At 38.1% G+C, this 16,342-nt stretch overlaps 1 protein-coding gene across 1 annotated transcript in view; it reads right to left on the bottom strand.

Annotated features, from left to right (window-relative positions):
- Window positions 1-16,342, bottom strand: part of LOC108715706 — a 47,006-nt gene that overhangs the window by 29,258 nt on the left and 1,406 nt on the right. Inside the window, exons 2-22 of the mRNA XM_041561572.1 lie at window positions 16,023-16,283; window positions 15,255-15,515; window positions 14,378-14,638; window positions 13,897-14,157; window positions 13,175-13,435; window positions 12,706-12,966; window positions 11,531-11,791; window positions 10,538-10,798; window positions 9,589-9,849; window positions 9,211-9,471; window positions 8,710-8,970; window positions 7,636-7,896; window positions 7,263-7,523; window positions 6,722-6,982; window positions 4,521-4,781; window positions 4,139-4,399; window positions 3,670-3,930; window positions 2,494-2,754; window positions 1,502-1,762; window positions 532-792; window positions 154-414 (exon numbers count right to left, since the gene is read on the bottom strand). Of these exons, the coding sequence (XP_041417506.1) occupies window positions 154-414; window positions 532-792; window positions 1,502-1,762; window positions 2,494-2,754; window positions 3,670-3,930; window positions 4,139-4,399; window positions 4,521-4,781; window positions 6,722-6,982; window positions 7,263-7,523; window positions 7,636-7,896; window positions 8,710-8,970; window positions 9,211-9,471; window positions 9,589-9,849; window positions 10,538-10,798; window positions 11,531-11,791; window positions 12,706-12,966; window positions 13,175-13,435; window positions 13,897-14,157; window positions 14,378-14,638; window positions 15,255-15,515; window positions 16,023-16,283 (5,481 nt within the window). The remainder of the gene's footprint in view (window positions 1-153; window positions 415-531; window positions 793-1,501; window positions 1,763-2,493; window positions 2,755-3,669; window positions 3,931-4,138; window positions 4,400-4,520; window positions 4,782-6,721; window positions 6,983-7,262; window positions 7,524-7,635; window positions 7,897-8,709; window positions 8,971-9,210; window positions 9,472-9,588; window positions 9,850-10,537; window positions 10,799-11,530; window positions 11,792-12,705; window positions 12,967-13,174; window positions 13,436-13,896; window positions 14,158-14,377; window positions 14,639-15,254; window positions 15,516-16,022; window positions 16,284-16,342) is intronic.

Below are 16,342 nucleotides of genomic sequence, written 5' to 3'. Positions count from 1 at the left end.
AAGAGTTACCAATAGCAACTACTCAGATTGGAAATTCAATGATTGAAAACTAAATTCTTATTGGTTGCCACTGGGTACTTTACTCATATATTTCCTTTATACACAAAAACAGTATACAAATTACAAATAGCCCAAATGCAGATGTTATCTTACCAGTTGTGATTGTAGTAGGGAGACTTTCTAGACTTCTGCACTGAGGGTTGATGCCTGAGACAATTGCGGTGTATACCTGCCCACAATGGAAATCTGTAATATTACAAGTCATGTCGCTGGTCTCGCAGGTGAGTGTCTCCACATTTGGAGCAGTGACATTGGAGATATATCTTGCTGCTCCTAGTGTTCTGCCCCAAGACAATGATGCTGTGTTGGTATCACAACTGAACTGTGAGGGTTGCTGCTCAGGGACACAGGGAGCTAGAAATCAATTCATTAGCATTGATTAGTAAAAGTATATATTTATTACCAAATGGTTTCTTCCTAAAAAAGTTTGGTTGAACTTTTGTATCGGGAAGCATCTCTCACATACTGTACCTGTTGGAAATGTCACTGTTGAGGTGACAATGTTGTTGCAATTTAAACCAAAGGTTTCCACAGTCATAGTGTATATCTGCCCACATTTTATCCCATAGACAATACAGCTTGTCTCTCTTGTGCTGCAGTTCACATTTTCCATGTCTTGAGTGCTGACAGTAGCTGTGTATCCCAACGCTTCAACAGCTGCTTTCCAGGAGAGCTTCGCATTGTTATCATTGCAGTTATATTGCATATTGAGGTCCTCTGGTCTGCATGGAACTAGATAGAAGGTGGCAGTACATTCAAAGGTTGTTATTAGGAAATTAGTACCGTATATACTCGAGTATAAGCCGTCCCGAGTATAAGCCGAGGTACCTAATTTTACCTCCAAAAACTGGGAAAGCTTATTGACTCGACTATAAGCCTAGGGTGAGAAATGCAGCAGCTTCTGGTAAGTTTCAATCAAAAAATTGAGGTTTTCTGCTCCCATTGGAGATGCCGGCGACCATTCTTGGACGCCGGCGAATATTCTTGAAGACTATTCTTAGGCACTGGCGACTATTCTTAGGCGCCGACTACTATTCTCAGGCGCGGGCGACTATTCTTAGGCGCGGGCGACTGTTCTTAGATGCGGGTGACTATTCTTAGGCGCCGGTGACTATTCTTAGGCGCCGGCGACCGTTTTTGCTCTTGACCCAAATATAAGCCAAGGTAGAGTTTTTCAGCATATTTTGGGGGCTGAAAAACTCGACTTATACTCGAGTATATAAGGTATGTCCTTTGTTTGTAATCATGATGGCAGCAATTTAACAATTTAACAGGAACAGAAAGTTTTCTAGTGGTTTTGCTGTTTTAAAATAACTACGGATGATTCTTCAGTTACAACCGCACCCTAGTTATCTTAAATTTGAATCTAAGATGTTATGCTATTATAATTGTTTGTTAGGATTATCCATTTATATATTAAATGCATTTTGTGAATACTGACCGGTGTGAATTGTTGCAATGGCACTGGGATGGCTGCTACATGTATATCCATTTGCAGAGACAGTGGTGTTGTACTCCAAACCACAGGAGAGGTTGGAAAAGCTACACATTGTGTTCACCTCTTGGCAGACATGTGCATCTCCAGCAGGACCCGTTATTACTGTAGAGTAATTCAGGGCTCCAAGGGATGAATTCCAAGTCACGGTTATTAAATTAGAATCACAGTTGACACCTGCCTGTACAGCACTGGGGACACAGGGCACTGTATAGAAAAGGGATTGTACATAGTAAATCCTCTATATTGCACATTGATTCAAGCAAGTTCATAGGTACTGCATTTGCAACAAATATCTGACAAACACCTAAATATCATTAGAGCAGTTTGATATTTCCTAAAGCAAGAGACGTTCTACTATTAAATGCATGTTCTAGGCTTTATTTTAGCTTTATTTTTCTTTAAAGATTTAGTAAAAAAAAAACAACTCAGCCATGATCAATTCAGTAGAGAGGGCAAGAAAAACACACCCATTATTTATTGCCTTCAAAATCCATGATCTTGATTTAATTATACATTTCTTTATAAATCTTGCCCAGCTTAATGCTTCATACAGTTCTGATAACTGCAAGCTCTTGTGGATTCTGGGCATGTATGGTTCCACAGGTTTAACATCCCGCTTTTTCACAATTTTTTTTTTATTGTATGATCATTTTGAATAATTTAATATGTGGCTTATATCATAGTACTGTGTTGAGCAGAACTCGACATTCTAAAGCATTTTTAAAGGGGTTGTTCACCTTCCAACACTTTTTTCAGTTCAATTGTTTTCAGGTCGTTCACCAGAAATAAAGACTTTTTAAATGTACTTTCTATTTTCTATCTGTGACCATTTTCCCAATATTGATGTTTAAAGTTTCATATTTCACCATTTTATGTCTTTCTAAAGCAGTTTGGGGGGGGTGGGAGTTAATTGAATAATACGGATATACACTTACCAGTATGAAATAAAGCCCCGGCACTTTTGTCACTGCTACATGTGTGTCCCACAGCAACAACTGATGCGTTGTATTCCAAACCACATGAAAGCTGGGAGAAACTGCATGAGGTGTTGGCTGTTTGACATTGATATCTCTCTGTAAGTGGCCCAGTAACCGTTACAGTGTAATTCACAGCTCCTTTGGCTACAGCCCATTGCACAGTGGCTATGTTAGATTCACAGCTGACCTCAGGATGGACTTCAGTGGGCACACAAGGTACTGTGTGTGGAAAAATAAATGTTTTAGTTATAAAAGTAGGCAGTAATAATATAGAGAATTTGGAAACAATTTGGGGTTATTTATTAATTTTATTTTTAATTTTATTATTTATTTTTTTCTGGTCGGATTTTTAAAGGGGAAAACACAATCTTTACGTAGAAAAAGAAAATCACATTTTTCACGATTTATTAAATCACGATGCTGTTAAAAGGCCAAATAAAAAAGGTACTCCATCTCGAACCTGCCAAGGTCATGTAGAAGTCAGTGGCAGATGTCCTGTTTACCATTGGGAGATATCATGATCTGCTCTGGGTTTCATACAATAATCCGATTAATAAGTGGTTTTTGGGAGATAATGTGAAAACATTTAAATTTTCCGGTGTGAAATCCGAAAAATCGCACGATCTGGATTTTTTCACAATTTTACCGAGTGTTTTCCCACACTAGATTTTTTCATGATGTGCATGGGATTTTGGTTGAAGTGGTTTTAAGAAAATAGTAAGAAATTTCCGGATTTTAAAAAATAACCCTCTTAGTTTGTCAACATATGGAGAACTGAAACTGCAAACATGAAAAAGAAATGGGGGTCTGGTTATTGCAAATTTGGAAAAGAGTACAAGGTACAAAATATGGATTTCTGTGTATCTTTTGTAGGGGAAAATTATTCATTGATTCATTGATTAAGAATTCACAAAACAACAAGAGTCCCACAAAAGATTTTTTCTCTTTAAATATATTATTATGAGTCAGTAAACTAATTAACTACACTATATTGGGTTTTTTTCCTCCCTTTTTTTGAAAAGAAAACAGAAATCTGTCCAGATGACTTCAAAATCTCTCACTCTCCCCTTTTCTCTTGCTCTCTCTCTTCTTCTTACTTAACTGTAAATCCTGTTCACGGTACTTGTTGCTCACCTGATAAAAGTTCTATTGGAGAGCTGGATGCACTCTGACACCATTCATTAAAAGCAGTTACAGTTACAGCATAAATCTGTCCACACTGCAGGTTTTTCACCTGACAGCCAAGTTCAGTGCTGTTACACATCAGTTTCTCTCCTCCAGATGCCTTTAATGTTGCTGAGTATCTCAGGGCTCCTGGGGCAACATCCCAACTCACAGAGGCAACAGAAGAAGTGCAGTCTATTTTAGCAGTCACATTCTGCGGCTGGCATGGAACTGTAATGATAAACACACACACACTGTTTAGTATCCAAGCAATCAGTGAACATATGGGTACGGAAACATAAGGAATAAAAGAAACTCTATTATAGGTATAAGTAAATTGGATCAATGAAAATAAAATTGTTATTGTTTCCTACTGGATACTTTAAATGTGGCAATAAAACTGTATATACAAATAGCCAAAAGGCAGATGTTATCTTACCAGTTGTGATTGTAGTGGGGAGACTTTCTAGACTTCTGCACTGAGTGTTGATGCCTGAGACAATTGCGGTGTATACCTGCCCACAATGGAAATCTGTAATATTACAAGTCATGTCGCTGGTCTCGCAGGTGAGTGTCTCCACATTTGGAGCAGTGACATTGGAGATATATCTTGCTGCTCCTAGTGTTCTACCCCAAGACAATGATGCTGTGTTGGTATCACAACTGAACTGTGAGGGCTGCTGCTCAGGGACACAGGGAGCTGAAATATAAATCCATTAGCATTGATTATTGAACAGAGAATTATTTATTATAGAATGTTTTCCTGAGAAGAACTTCAGGAAAACACCTGTGTGTAGGGAAACATCTCTCAGATACTGTACCTGTTGGAAAGGTCACTGTTGAGGTGACATTGTTGTTGCAATTTATACCAAAGGTTTCCACAGTCATAGTGTATATCTGCCCACATTTTATCCCATCGACAATACAGTAGATTTCTCTTGTGCTGCAGTTCACATTTTCCATGTCTTGAGTGCTGACAGTGGCTGTGTATCCCAACGCTCCAAGAGATGCTTTCCAGGAGAGCTCTGCATTGTTATCATTGCAGCTATATTGCATTTTGAGGTCCGTTGCACTGCATGGATCTGGGAAAGGAAGATAGACATAATAGGGAGGTTGTTACCAGCTTTTTACTCCAGAAGACAGTATCATTATTATAATAGTTTCTTTAAATGATTAATACAGGTATGGGACCTGTTATACAGACTGCGTGGGACCTGGGGGTTTCCAGATAATGGATCTTTCCATAATTTGTATCTTCATACCTTAAGTGCACTAGATAATCATGTAAACATAAACTAACCCCAATAGGTTGGATTTGCTTCCAATAAGGATTATTTATATCTTAATTTGGATCAAGTACAAGGTACTGTTTTATTATTACAGAGAAAAAGGAAATCATTTTTAAAAAATTGTATTATTTGGATTGAGATGGTTTTATATATTTGTAATTCGCAGCTTTCTGGATAATGGGTTTCCGGGTAACGGATCCCACATACCTGGGTAAACCTGGGTATGTTAAAGAAATACAAAAACTAAAAAATGAAGAGTTGAAAGACATAAATTGTCTCTGCTATTAAGGGTGCACACAGGAAAACCACAATAAGGATATGAGGTGAAATGTCTTGTCCAGTGATTCCCAACCAGTAGCTCGTGAGCAACATGTTGCTCTCCAGATCCCTTGGATGTTGCTCCCAGGGACCTCAAAGCAGGTGCTTATTTTTGAATTCCAGGCTTGGAGGCACGTTTTGGTTGTATAAAAACCAGGTGTACTGCCAAACAAAACCTAAATGTAGGCTGACAATTTACATAGGGGCTACCAAATGGCCAATCACAGCACTTATATGGCACCCCAAAAACATTCTTCATGCTTGTGTTGATCCCCAACTCCTTTTACTTCTAAATGTTGCTCACAGGTTCAGAATTTGGGGATCCCTGGTCTAGTCCAATAAAAGGTAAGGTTGGTGTAAGGGGATTTGGGCTGAATAGAAGTAAAATGCCTGTTTAAATGGCATTTTTGGAGATGTTGGAAGGCCTACATAAAGAAAAGCTTTTATAGAGTTGTAAATTGAAAAAGTTGGGTACTAAGTGAGAGTGACAATACCAGGGGATTGCTATAGCAGGGAAGAAGACTATTTTATTGCAAAAAATATTTAACATTTAGGCATGTGGCAAAACCATAATTTTTGGATTTAGACAAATTCTGATTCCTCCACAAATGATTCAGCTGAATTAAAATTGTAATTTTAGGAAAATCGTGTCCATTGTGCTCCAGTTTCGCAGTAAAACCTGGTGAAAAATTTCGCTCATCACTAGTAAAGACTAGATTAAGGGAGCTGCTATGAATTAATAATAAATACATCCGGCTGTAGATGTGAGCTCTTGTTGACTCTACAGAGTGGTGGAATGTCCAATACTGTGTGATACTGAGTGTCATGGGGACTGAAGGCTACTGGAAGAATGCATTCAGGAAGTAAGAGTGCTTAAAAAATAAAAGGGATGGGAGGCAATAACAAAAGCCATAGCTGGAATTGTGCCTTCTGTGTATGGTATGCTATAGTGGTCTTCGATTATAAGATCCACTCTGCAATATGACTGTGCTTTATAAATAAAATATCATAATTTTATATAAATATCCTTCATCCCCTATGAGGAGAATTGTAAGGTGGTGGTGTCTTCACACCATGCAGGAAGGTATCAGCCTGTGAAAAATGTGACTGGAAGTAGTAAATAGTGTGGGCTATAAAATGAAGCTTACCTTGACATGGGGTGGTGCTATGCCAATTATAATAATATGACTTGTAACTAAAAACCCCTGTTTTTGAAAATACACAGACTCAATTGCATCATAAGCTTTATGTGTCACAAGCAAGATAGCACCTGTACAATAAAACTCTAAAGTTAGCGATGTTCACTGAAATAGAGAATAGAAATGTGCCTAGATGTTTTAAGCATACTTTAATATATTCCTAGATGTGTATTGCTATGCTTTATATATTATAAATGCAAAGCACATGTTCCTCACCTGATACAAGCTCTATTGGAGAGCTGGATGCACTCTGACACCATTCATTAAAAGCAGTTACAGTTACAGCATACATCTGGCCACACTGCAGGTTTTTCACCTGACAGCCAAGTTCAGTGCTGTTACACATCAGTTTCTCTCCTCCCGATGCCTTTAATGTTGCTGAGTATCTCAGAGCTCCTGGGGCAATATCCCAACTCACAGAGACAACAGAAGAAGTGCAGTCTATTTTAGCAGTCACATTCTGCGGCTGGCATGGAACTGTAATGAAAAATACACATGCACAGTTTAGTATCCATGCAATTACAGGGCATGCAAATGAATGGATAAATTATAAATATAAGAGTAACCCACTGCAACTAGTCATTAAAAAACTTTGATCAGTCTAAAGAATTCCAGCTTATGAAAATCAAAATGCATGGAAATGGCAAATTGGAAATGAAAATTGCTAGTGAACATTACTCTGGTTGAATTCTTCAACAGAATTTAACAATAAAATGTATATAAACTACAAATAGCCTAAAGGCAGATGATATCTTACCAGTTGTGATTGTAGTAGGGAGACTTTCTAGACTTCTGCACTGAGTGTTGATGCCTGAGACAATTGCGGTGTATACCTGCCCACAATGGAAATCTGTAATATTACAAGTCATGTCGCTGGTGTCGCAGGTGAGTGTCTCCACATTTGGAGCAGTGACATTGGAGATATATCTTGCTGCTCCTAGTGTTCTACCCCAAGACAATGATGCTGTGTTGGTATCACAAGTGAACTGTGGGGGCTGCTGCTCAGGGACACAGGGAGCTGAAATATAAATTCATTAGCATTGATTATTAAACAGAGAATTATTTATTATAGAATGTTTTTTTCATGAGAAGACACCTGTGTGTGGGGAAACATCTCTCAGATACTTTACCTGTTGGAAAGGTCACTGTTGAGGTGACATTGTTGTTGCAATTTACACCAAAGCTTTCCACAGTCATAGTGTATATCTGCCCACATTTTATCCCATAGACAATACAACTTGTTTCTCTTGTGCTGCAGTTCACGTTTTCCATGTCTTGAGTGCTGACAGTAGCTGTGTATCCCAACGCTCCAAGAGATGCTTTCCAGGAGAGCTCTGCATTGTTATCATTGCAGTTATATTGCATATTGAGGTCCGTTGCACTGCATGGAACTGAGACAGGAAGTAAAATATGGCAGTTAGCTATTTACATATGGTAGTTAGCTATTTATATATGGTAGTTAGCTATTTATATATGGTAGTTAGCTATTTATCACAGGCAATAGTTTTAGTATTAATATATTTTCTTAAAAGCACTTATATATTAAGTTCTGCAAAATAAGGATGAATGAAAACATAGCCTGTTTAATGAAAAGCTTGAAAAAAATGAACTATGGATGGAGGTTAAAAAGGAGTTTGAAAGATGAAGGGTTTGGGAGCACTAAAGTTAATTGACATTGACAAGTGTATGTGGATGTGATAGAGACCTTACATTATAAGGTCCATTGAAACTGGGAGAGATATGAAAGGTAACAATTTCTATAAAGCACTGTTTACCAAGTCAGTGCTGTATAGATAAAGAATAAGAATACAAATTCTTCAATAACTTTATGGAATATTGTGAATCGACCCCTTTGGATTGAAGTTTTTTTAATTATGTGTTGATTATAGATTATAGGCTTCATCTATAGTGCCCAGGCAGTGGGAAAATTGCAAAACAAAGGCTATAATTTCCCATTTATTTTGCACTTTGCCCACTGTGTGAGGCATTGTGCAAATAGTAGCAGACCTGTGTGCTCCATTTCATGCAGAGTGCAGTGTCCAAAGCTTTTAGGAAATGAGCACTAAGGGATGCGCTCTTGTCCCATAGTACAGACACTACAGTTACTTCTGTTCACTGGAAAATAGCACAACAATGTGTCCATATGGCTTCAAACTCTTTCTAATATATCTCTAAAGACAGAATCTCAAGTACATAATTATTACCTGATTCAAGCTCTATTGGAGAGCTGGATGCACTCTGACACCATTCATTAAAAGCAGTTACAGTTACAGCATAAATCTGTCCACACTGCAGGTTTTTCACCTGACAGCCAAGTTCAGTGCTGTTACACATCAGTTTCTCTCCTCCCAATGCCTTTAATGTTGCTGAGTATCTCAGGGCTCCTGGGGCAATATCCCAACTCACAGAGGCAACAGAAGAAGTGAAGTCTATTTTAGCAGTCACATTCTGCGGCTGGCATGGAACTGTAATGATAAACACACAGGTACAGTTTAGTATCCATGTTGCCATTGGGTATGACATATATGTATGTTTTATGAGAATTCATAAACAAGAGTTACCAATAGCAACTACTCAGATTGGAAATTCAATGATTGAAAACTAAATTCTTATTGGTTGCCACTGGGTACTTTACTCATATATTTCCTTTATACACAAAAACAGTATACAAATTACAAATAGCCCAAATGCAGATGTTATCTTACCAGTTGTGATTGTAGTAGGGAGACTTTCTAGACTTCTGCACTGAGGGTTGATGCCTGAGATAATTGCGGTGTATACCTGCCCACAATGGAAATCTGTAATATTACAAGTCATGTCGCTGGTCTCGCAGGTGAGTGTCTCCACATTTGGAGCAGTGACATTGGAGATATATCTTGCTGCTCCTAGTGTTCTGCCCCAAGACAATGATGCTGTGTTGGTATCACAACTGAACTGTGAGGGTTGCTGCTCAGGGACACAGGGAGCTAGAAATCAATTCATTAGCATTGATTAGTAAAAGTATATATTTATTACCAAATGGTTTCTTCCTAAAAAAGTTTGGTTGAACTTTTGTATCGGGAAGCATCTCTCACATACTGTACCTGTTGGAAAGGTCACTGTTGAGGTGACAATGTTGTTGCAATTTAAACCAAAGGTTTCCACAGTCATAGTGTATATCTGCCCACATTTTATCCCATAGACAATACAGCTTGTCTCTCTTGTGCTGCAGTTCACATTTTCCATGTCTTGAGTGCTGACAGTAGCTGTGTATCCCAACGCTTCAACAGCTGCTTTCCAGGAGAGCTCTGCATTGTTATCATTGCAGTTATATTGCATATTGAGGTCCTCTGGTCTGCATGGAACTAGATAGAAGGTGGCAGTACATTCAAAGGTTGTTATTAGGAAATTAGTACCGTATATACTCGAGTATAAGCCGTCCCGAGTATAAGCCGAGGTACCTAATTTTACCTCCAAAAACTGGGAAAGCTTATTGACTCGACTATAAGCCTAGGGTGAGAAATGCAGCAGCTTCTGGTAAGTTTCAATCAAAAAATTGAGGTTTTCTGCTCCCATTGGAGATGCCGGCGACCATTCTTGGACGCCGGCGAATATTCTTGAAGACTATTCTTAGGCACTGGCGACTATTCTTAGGCGCCGACTACTATTCTCAGGCGCGGGCGACTATTCTTAGGCGCGGGCGACTGTTCTTAGATGCGGGTGACTATTCTTAGGCGCCGGCGACCGTTTTTGCGCTTGACCCAAATATAAGCCAAGGTAGAGTTTTTCAGCATATTTTGGGGGCTGAAAAACTCGACTTATACTCGAGTATATAAGGTATGTCCTTTGTTTGTAATCATGATGGCAGCAATTTAACAATTTAACAGGAACAGAAAGTTTTCTAGTGTTTTGCTGTTTTAAAATAACTACGGATGATTCTTCAGTTACAACCGCACCCTAGTTATCTTAAATTTGAATCTAAGATGTTATGCTATTACAATTGTTTGTTAGGATTATCCATTTATATATTAAATGCATTTTGTGAATACTGACCGGTGTGAATTGTTGCAATGACACTGGGATGGCTGCTACATGTATATCCATTTGCAGAGACAGTGGTGTTGTACTCCAAACCACAGGAGAGGTTGGAAAAGCTACACATTGTGTTCACCTCTTGGCAGACATGTGCATCTCCAGCAGGACCCGTTATTACTGTAGAGTAATTCAGGGCTCCAAGGGATGAATTCCAAGTCACGGTTATTAAATTAGAATCACAGTTGACACCTGCCTGTACAGCACTGGGGACACAGGGCACTGTATAGAAAAGGGATTGTACATAGTAAATCCTCTATATTGCACATTGATTCAAGCAAGTTCATAGGTACTGCATTTGCAACAAATATCTGACAAACACCTAAATATCATTAGAGCAGTTTGATATTTCCTAAAGCAAGAGACGTTCTACTATTAAATGCATGTTCTAGGCTTTATTTTAGCTTTATTTTTCTTTAAAGATTTAGTAAAAAAAAAAAAACAACTCAGCCATGATCAATTCAGTAGAGAGGGCAAGAAAAACACACCCATTATTTATTGCCTTCAAAATCCATGATCTTGATTTAATTATACATTTCTTTATAAATCTTGCCCAGCTTAATGCTTCATACAGTTCTGATAACTGCAAGCTCTTGTGGATTCTGGGCATGTATGGTTCCACAGGTTTAACATCCCGCTTTTTCACAATTTTTTTTTATTGTATGATCATTTTGAATAATTTAATATGAGGCTTATATCATAGTACTGTGTTGAGCAGAACTCGACATTCTAAAGCATTTTTAAAGGGGTTGTTCACCTTCCAACACTTTTTTCAGTTCAATTGTTTTCAGATCGTTCACCAGAAATAAAGACTTTTTAAATGTACTTTCTATTTTCTATCTGTGACCATTTTCCCAATATTGATGTTTAAAGTTTCATATTTCACCATTTTATGTCTTTCTAAAGCAGTTTGGGGGGGTGGGAGTTAATTGAATAATACGGATATACACTTACCAGTATGAAATAAAGCCCCGGCACTTTTGTCACTGCTACATGTGTGTCCCACAGCAACAACTGATGCGTTGTATTCCAAACCACATGAAAGCTGGGAGAAACTGCATGAGGTGTTGGCTGTTTGACATTGATATCTCTCTGTAAGTGGCCCAGTAACCGTTACAGTGCAATTCACAGCTCCTTTGGCTACAGCCCATTGCACAGTGGCTATGTTAGATTCACAGCTGACCTCAGGATGGACTTCAGTGGGCACACAAGGAACTGCGTGTGGAAAAATAAATGTTTTAGTTATAAAATGAGGCAGTAATAATATAGAGGATTTGGAAACAATTTGGGGTTATTTATTAATTTTATTTTTAATTTTATTATTTATTTTTTTCTGGTCGGATTTTTAAAGGGGAAAACACAATCTTTACGTAGAAAAAGAAAATCAGATTTTTCACGATTTATTAAATCACGATGCTGTTAAAAGGCCAAATAAAAAGGTACTCCATCTCGAACCTGCCAAGGTCATGTAGAAGTCAGTGGCAGATGTCCCGTTTACCATTGGGAGATATCATGATCTGCTCTGGGTTTCATACAATAATCCGATTAATAAGTGGTTTTTGGGAGATAATGTGAAAACATTTAAATTTTCCGGTGTGAAACCCGAAAAATCGCACGATCTGGATTTTTTCACAATTTTACCGAGTGTTTTCCCACACTAGATTTTTTCATGATGTGCATGGGATTTTGGTTGAAGTGGTTTTAAGAAAATAGTAAGAAATTTCCGGATTTTAAAAAATAACCCTCTTAGTTTGTCAACATATGGAGAACTGAAACTACAAACATGAAAAAGAAATGGGGGTCTGGTTATTGCAAATTTGGAAAGGAGTACAAGGTACAAAATATGGATTTCTGTGTATCTTATGTAGGGGAAAATTATTCATTGATTCATTGATTAAGAATTCACAAAACAACAAGAGTCCCACAAAAGATTTTTTCTCTTTAAATATATTATTATGAGTCAGTAAACTAATTAACTACACTATATTGTTTTTTTTTCCTCCCTTTTTTTGAAAAGAAAACAGAAATCTGTCCAGATGACTTAAAAATCTCTCACTCTCCCCTTTTCTCTTGCTCTCTCTCTTCTTCTTACTTAACTGTAAATCCTGTTCACGGTACTTGTTGCTCACCTGATAAAAGTTCTATTGGAGAGCTGGATGCACTCTGACACCATTCATTAAAAGCAGTTACAGTTACAACATAAATCTGTCCACACTGCAGGTTTTTCACCTGACAGCCAAGTTCAGTGCTGTTACACATCAGTTTCTCTCCTCCAGATGCCTTTAATGTTGCTGAGTATCTCAGGGCTCCTGGGGCAACATCCCAACTCACAGAGGCAACAGAAGAAGTGCAGTCTATTTTAGCAGTCACATTCTGCGGCTGGCATGGAACTGTAATGATAAACACACACACACTGTTTAGTATCCAAGCAATCAGTGAACATATGGGTACGGAAACATAAGGAATAAAAGAAACTCTATTATAGGTATAAGTAAATTGGATCAATGAAAATAAAATTGTTATTGTTTCCTACTGGATACTTTAAATGTGGCAATAAAACTGTATATACAAATAGCCAAAAGGCAGATGTTATCTTACCAGTTGTGATTGTAGTGGGGAGACTTTCTAGACTTCTGCACTGAGGGTTGATGCCTGAGACAATTGCGGTGTATACCTGCCCACAATGGAAATCTGTAATATTACAAGTCATGTCGCTGGTCTCGCAGGTGAGTGTCTCCACATTTGGAGCAGTGACATTGGAGATATATCTTGCTGCTCCTAGTGTTCTACCCCAAGACAATGATGCTGTGTTGGTATCACAAGTGAACTGTGAGGGCTGCTGCTCAGGGACACAGGGAGCTGAAATATAAATTCATTAGCATTGATTAGTAAAAGTATAAGGGGGGGGAATGTAATTAAAAATCTCAAGCGTTATTTAAAATGGTGTTTTTGCAAATGTTTAGATAGCTTGCAATGTAGAATTATTTGCTGGTGAATAATACACTTTGCATTATCGCTAAGCAAAGGTTAGCACTAACACCTACTCTTGAATTTTGTTAAATATTTTGTCGCATAAAACGCTATGTGATTGTGAAATTTGTGAGATTGTGAGAGTTTGTGAAATTTGTTCTTAAACATCGTGAGGAGGTCGTTGAGGTCTGTAATTAGTCAAAAGGGATGCAAACATGGTCACTAACATTCGCAAAAGTGTTGGTGAACGTTTTTGAGCTGACGAAACATATTCCACCCCCCCATTTATTTTTTATAGAATCATTTCTTCATGAACAAAAAAGTTTGGTTGCATCTCACACATACTGTACCTGTTGGAAAGGTCATTATTGATGTGACGTTATTATTGCAATTTACACCAAAGCTTTCCACAGTCATAGTGTATATCTGCCCACATTTTATCCCATAGACAATACAACTTGTCTCTCTTGTGCTGCAGTTCACATTTTCCATGTCTTGAGTGCTGACAGTAGTTGTGTATCCCAACGCTCCAACAGCTGCTTTCCAGGAGAGCTCTGCATTGTCATCATTGCAGTTATATTGCATATTTAAGCTTGTTGTTCTACATGGAACTAGAATAGAAAGAGAGAGAGTACATACAGAGATTGTTATGAGCTATTTCACACAGAGGACAGTAATTAATGTTCTTTGTATGTAATCATTAGCTACAGATTCTTCTTAGGTTAAAACCCCATGCTGGTTATCTAAAATTTGAATCTAAGATGTTATGCTATTAGAATTGTTTGTTAGGATTATCCATTTATATATTAAATGCATTTTGTGAATACTGACCAGTGTGAATTGTTGCAATGGCACTGGGATGGCTGCTACATGTATATCCATTTGCAGAGACTGTGGTGTTGTACTCCAAACCACAGGAGAGGTTGGAAAAGCTACACATTGTGTTCACCTCTTGGCAGACATGTGCATCTCCAGCAGGACCCGTTATTACTGTAGAGTAATTCAGGGCTCCAAGGGATGAATTCCAAGTCACGGTTATTAAATTAGAATCACAGTTGACACCTGCCTGTACAGCACTGGGGACACAGGGCACTGTATAGAAAAGGAATTGTACATATTAAATCATCTGCACCACACATTGACTGAAGTAAATTCATAGGTAATGTATTTGCATCAAAAACTGCAGTTTGATGATATTTGGGCAGTTTGACATTTCCTAAAGCAAGGTATGTTCTACTATTAAAATGCATGCCCTAAACTTAATTTTCTTTGGTTATTCAGTAAAACACAAAGCTATGAATAATTCAGTTGGGTGACAAAAAAAAACACACCCATTATTTAATGACTTCAAAATCCACTATTTTGATTTAATGACCCAAGTGCACATTTCTTGGTGAATCTTCGTCTCGACCAATGCGCAACCTAATCACCCCCAATTAATGCTCCACACCATTTTGACAACATTTTGAAATCTGGGTTTTGTAGTTCCACAGTACCAGGTTCAGCATCTTTCCTTTTGACGAATTTCATAGATTATTTTATTATTGCATGATTCATTTGTTTTAGGTTAAAGAAAGTAAATATGTGGCTTTTGGTGTTTTAAGAAAAGCCACAATAGTTCTAATGTGCAGTGACTCACTATGTGGGTAATAAATGCTGTTGGTTTGTGCCTCGCCTAAACACTTTTATAAAATAGATCTACACTTACCGGTATGAAATAAAGCCACAGCACTTTTATCACTGCTACATGTGTGTCCCACAGCAACAAGTGAGGCGTTGTATTCCAAACCACAGGAAAGCTGGGGGAAACTACATGAGGTGTTAGCTGTTTGACACTGATACTTCTCCGTAAGTGGTCCAGTAACCGTTACAGTGTAATTCACAGCTCCTTTGCCTACAGCCCATTGCACAGTGGCTATGTTAGATTCACAGCTGACCTCAGGATGGACTTCAGTGGGCACACAAGGTACTGTGTATGGAAAAGGAAATGTTAGAAAACAATGCAGTTTTATCATAGGGAATCATTGTGTCAAGATATTGGTTGAACAAAATTATGCAATTTTGAAAATTGGATATTAAGAGGAGTATGAGGTATAAAATGTAACTTTCTCTATATTAACATCATAACATAAGGCTCATTTATCATCACAAAGTACAGTGTGCAAAATGCAATTAGGGGGCAAGTCACCATATTTTTACCCACAATTACTTTTTCCCATAATTCCCGCATATCTGCAGCCACTCGAAGAGTTGTACTTGGCACAGTTGCGTCCATTGTTTTAAATGCAACTGAATTTATGTTGTCAGGATGAAACCCTGGACTTGAGGTGGGGTCAAGCTGCTTAGTTTAAGGGCCTTCAGGACCACTGCAGTACTTTTGTACCATATGACTTTTACCTATGCAGAGACCTAGGCCTTTAATTTCAATAGCATTTAGAAAAAAATAGAACTTTATATGGAATTGTTTTCAACTCACCAGAATGCAAATCTACTGGAAAACTGGGTGTGCTTGCACAATAATCATTAAATGCCATCACTGTCACAGTGTACACCTGCCCACACTGCAAGCTGCTGATCTCACAGGTCAGATCACTGCTATTACACATGAGCTCTGTCCCGTCTGATGTCCTTAATGTGGATGTATAGTGTAGAGCTCCAGGGGCTGAATCCCAGCTGATATGGGCCACAGACCTTGAACAATCTATTTGTGCTGTAACATTTTGAGGCTGACAGGGCACTGAAATCATAAAACAAACAAATAAATATGCATATTGTTCCATAAAGGAACATCCTAAT

The sequence above is a fragment of the Xenopus laevis genome, chromosome 4S (genome assembly GCF_017654675.1).
Source record: "Xenopus laevis strain J_2021 chromosome 4S, Xenopus_laevis_v10.1, whole genome shotgun sequence".
Taxonomy (NCBI): domain Eukaryota; kingdom Metazoa; phylum Chordata; class Amphibia; order Anura; family Pipidae; genus Xenopus; species Xenopus laevis.
Note: the sequence above shows the minus strand (reverse complement) of the source record. Positions and strands in the feature narration are given on the sequence as shown.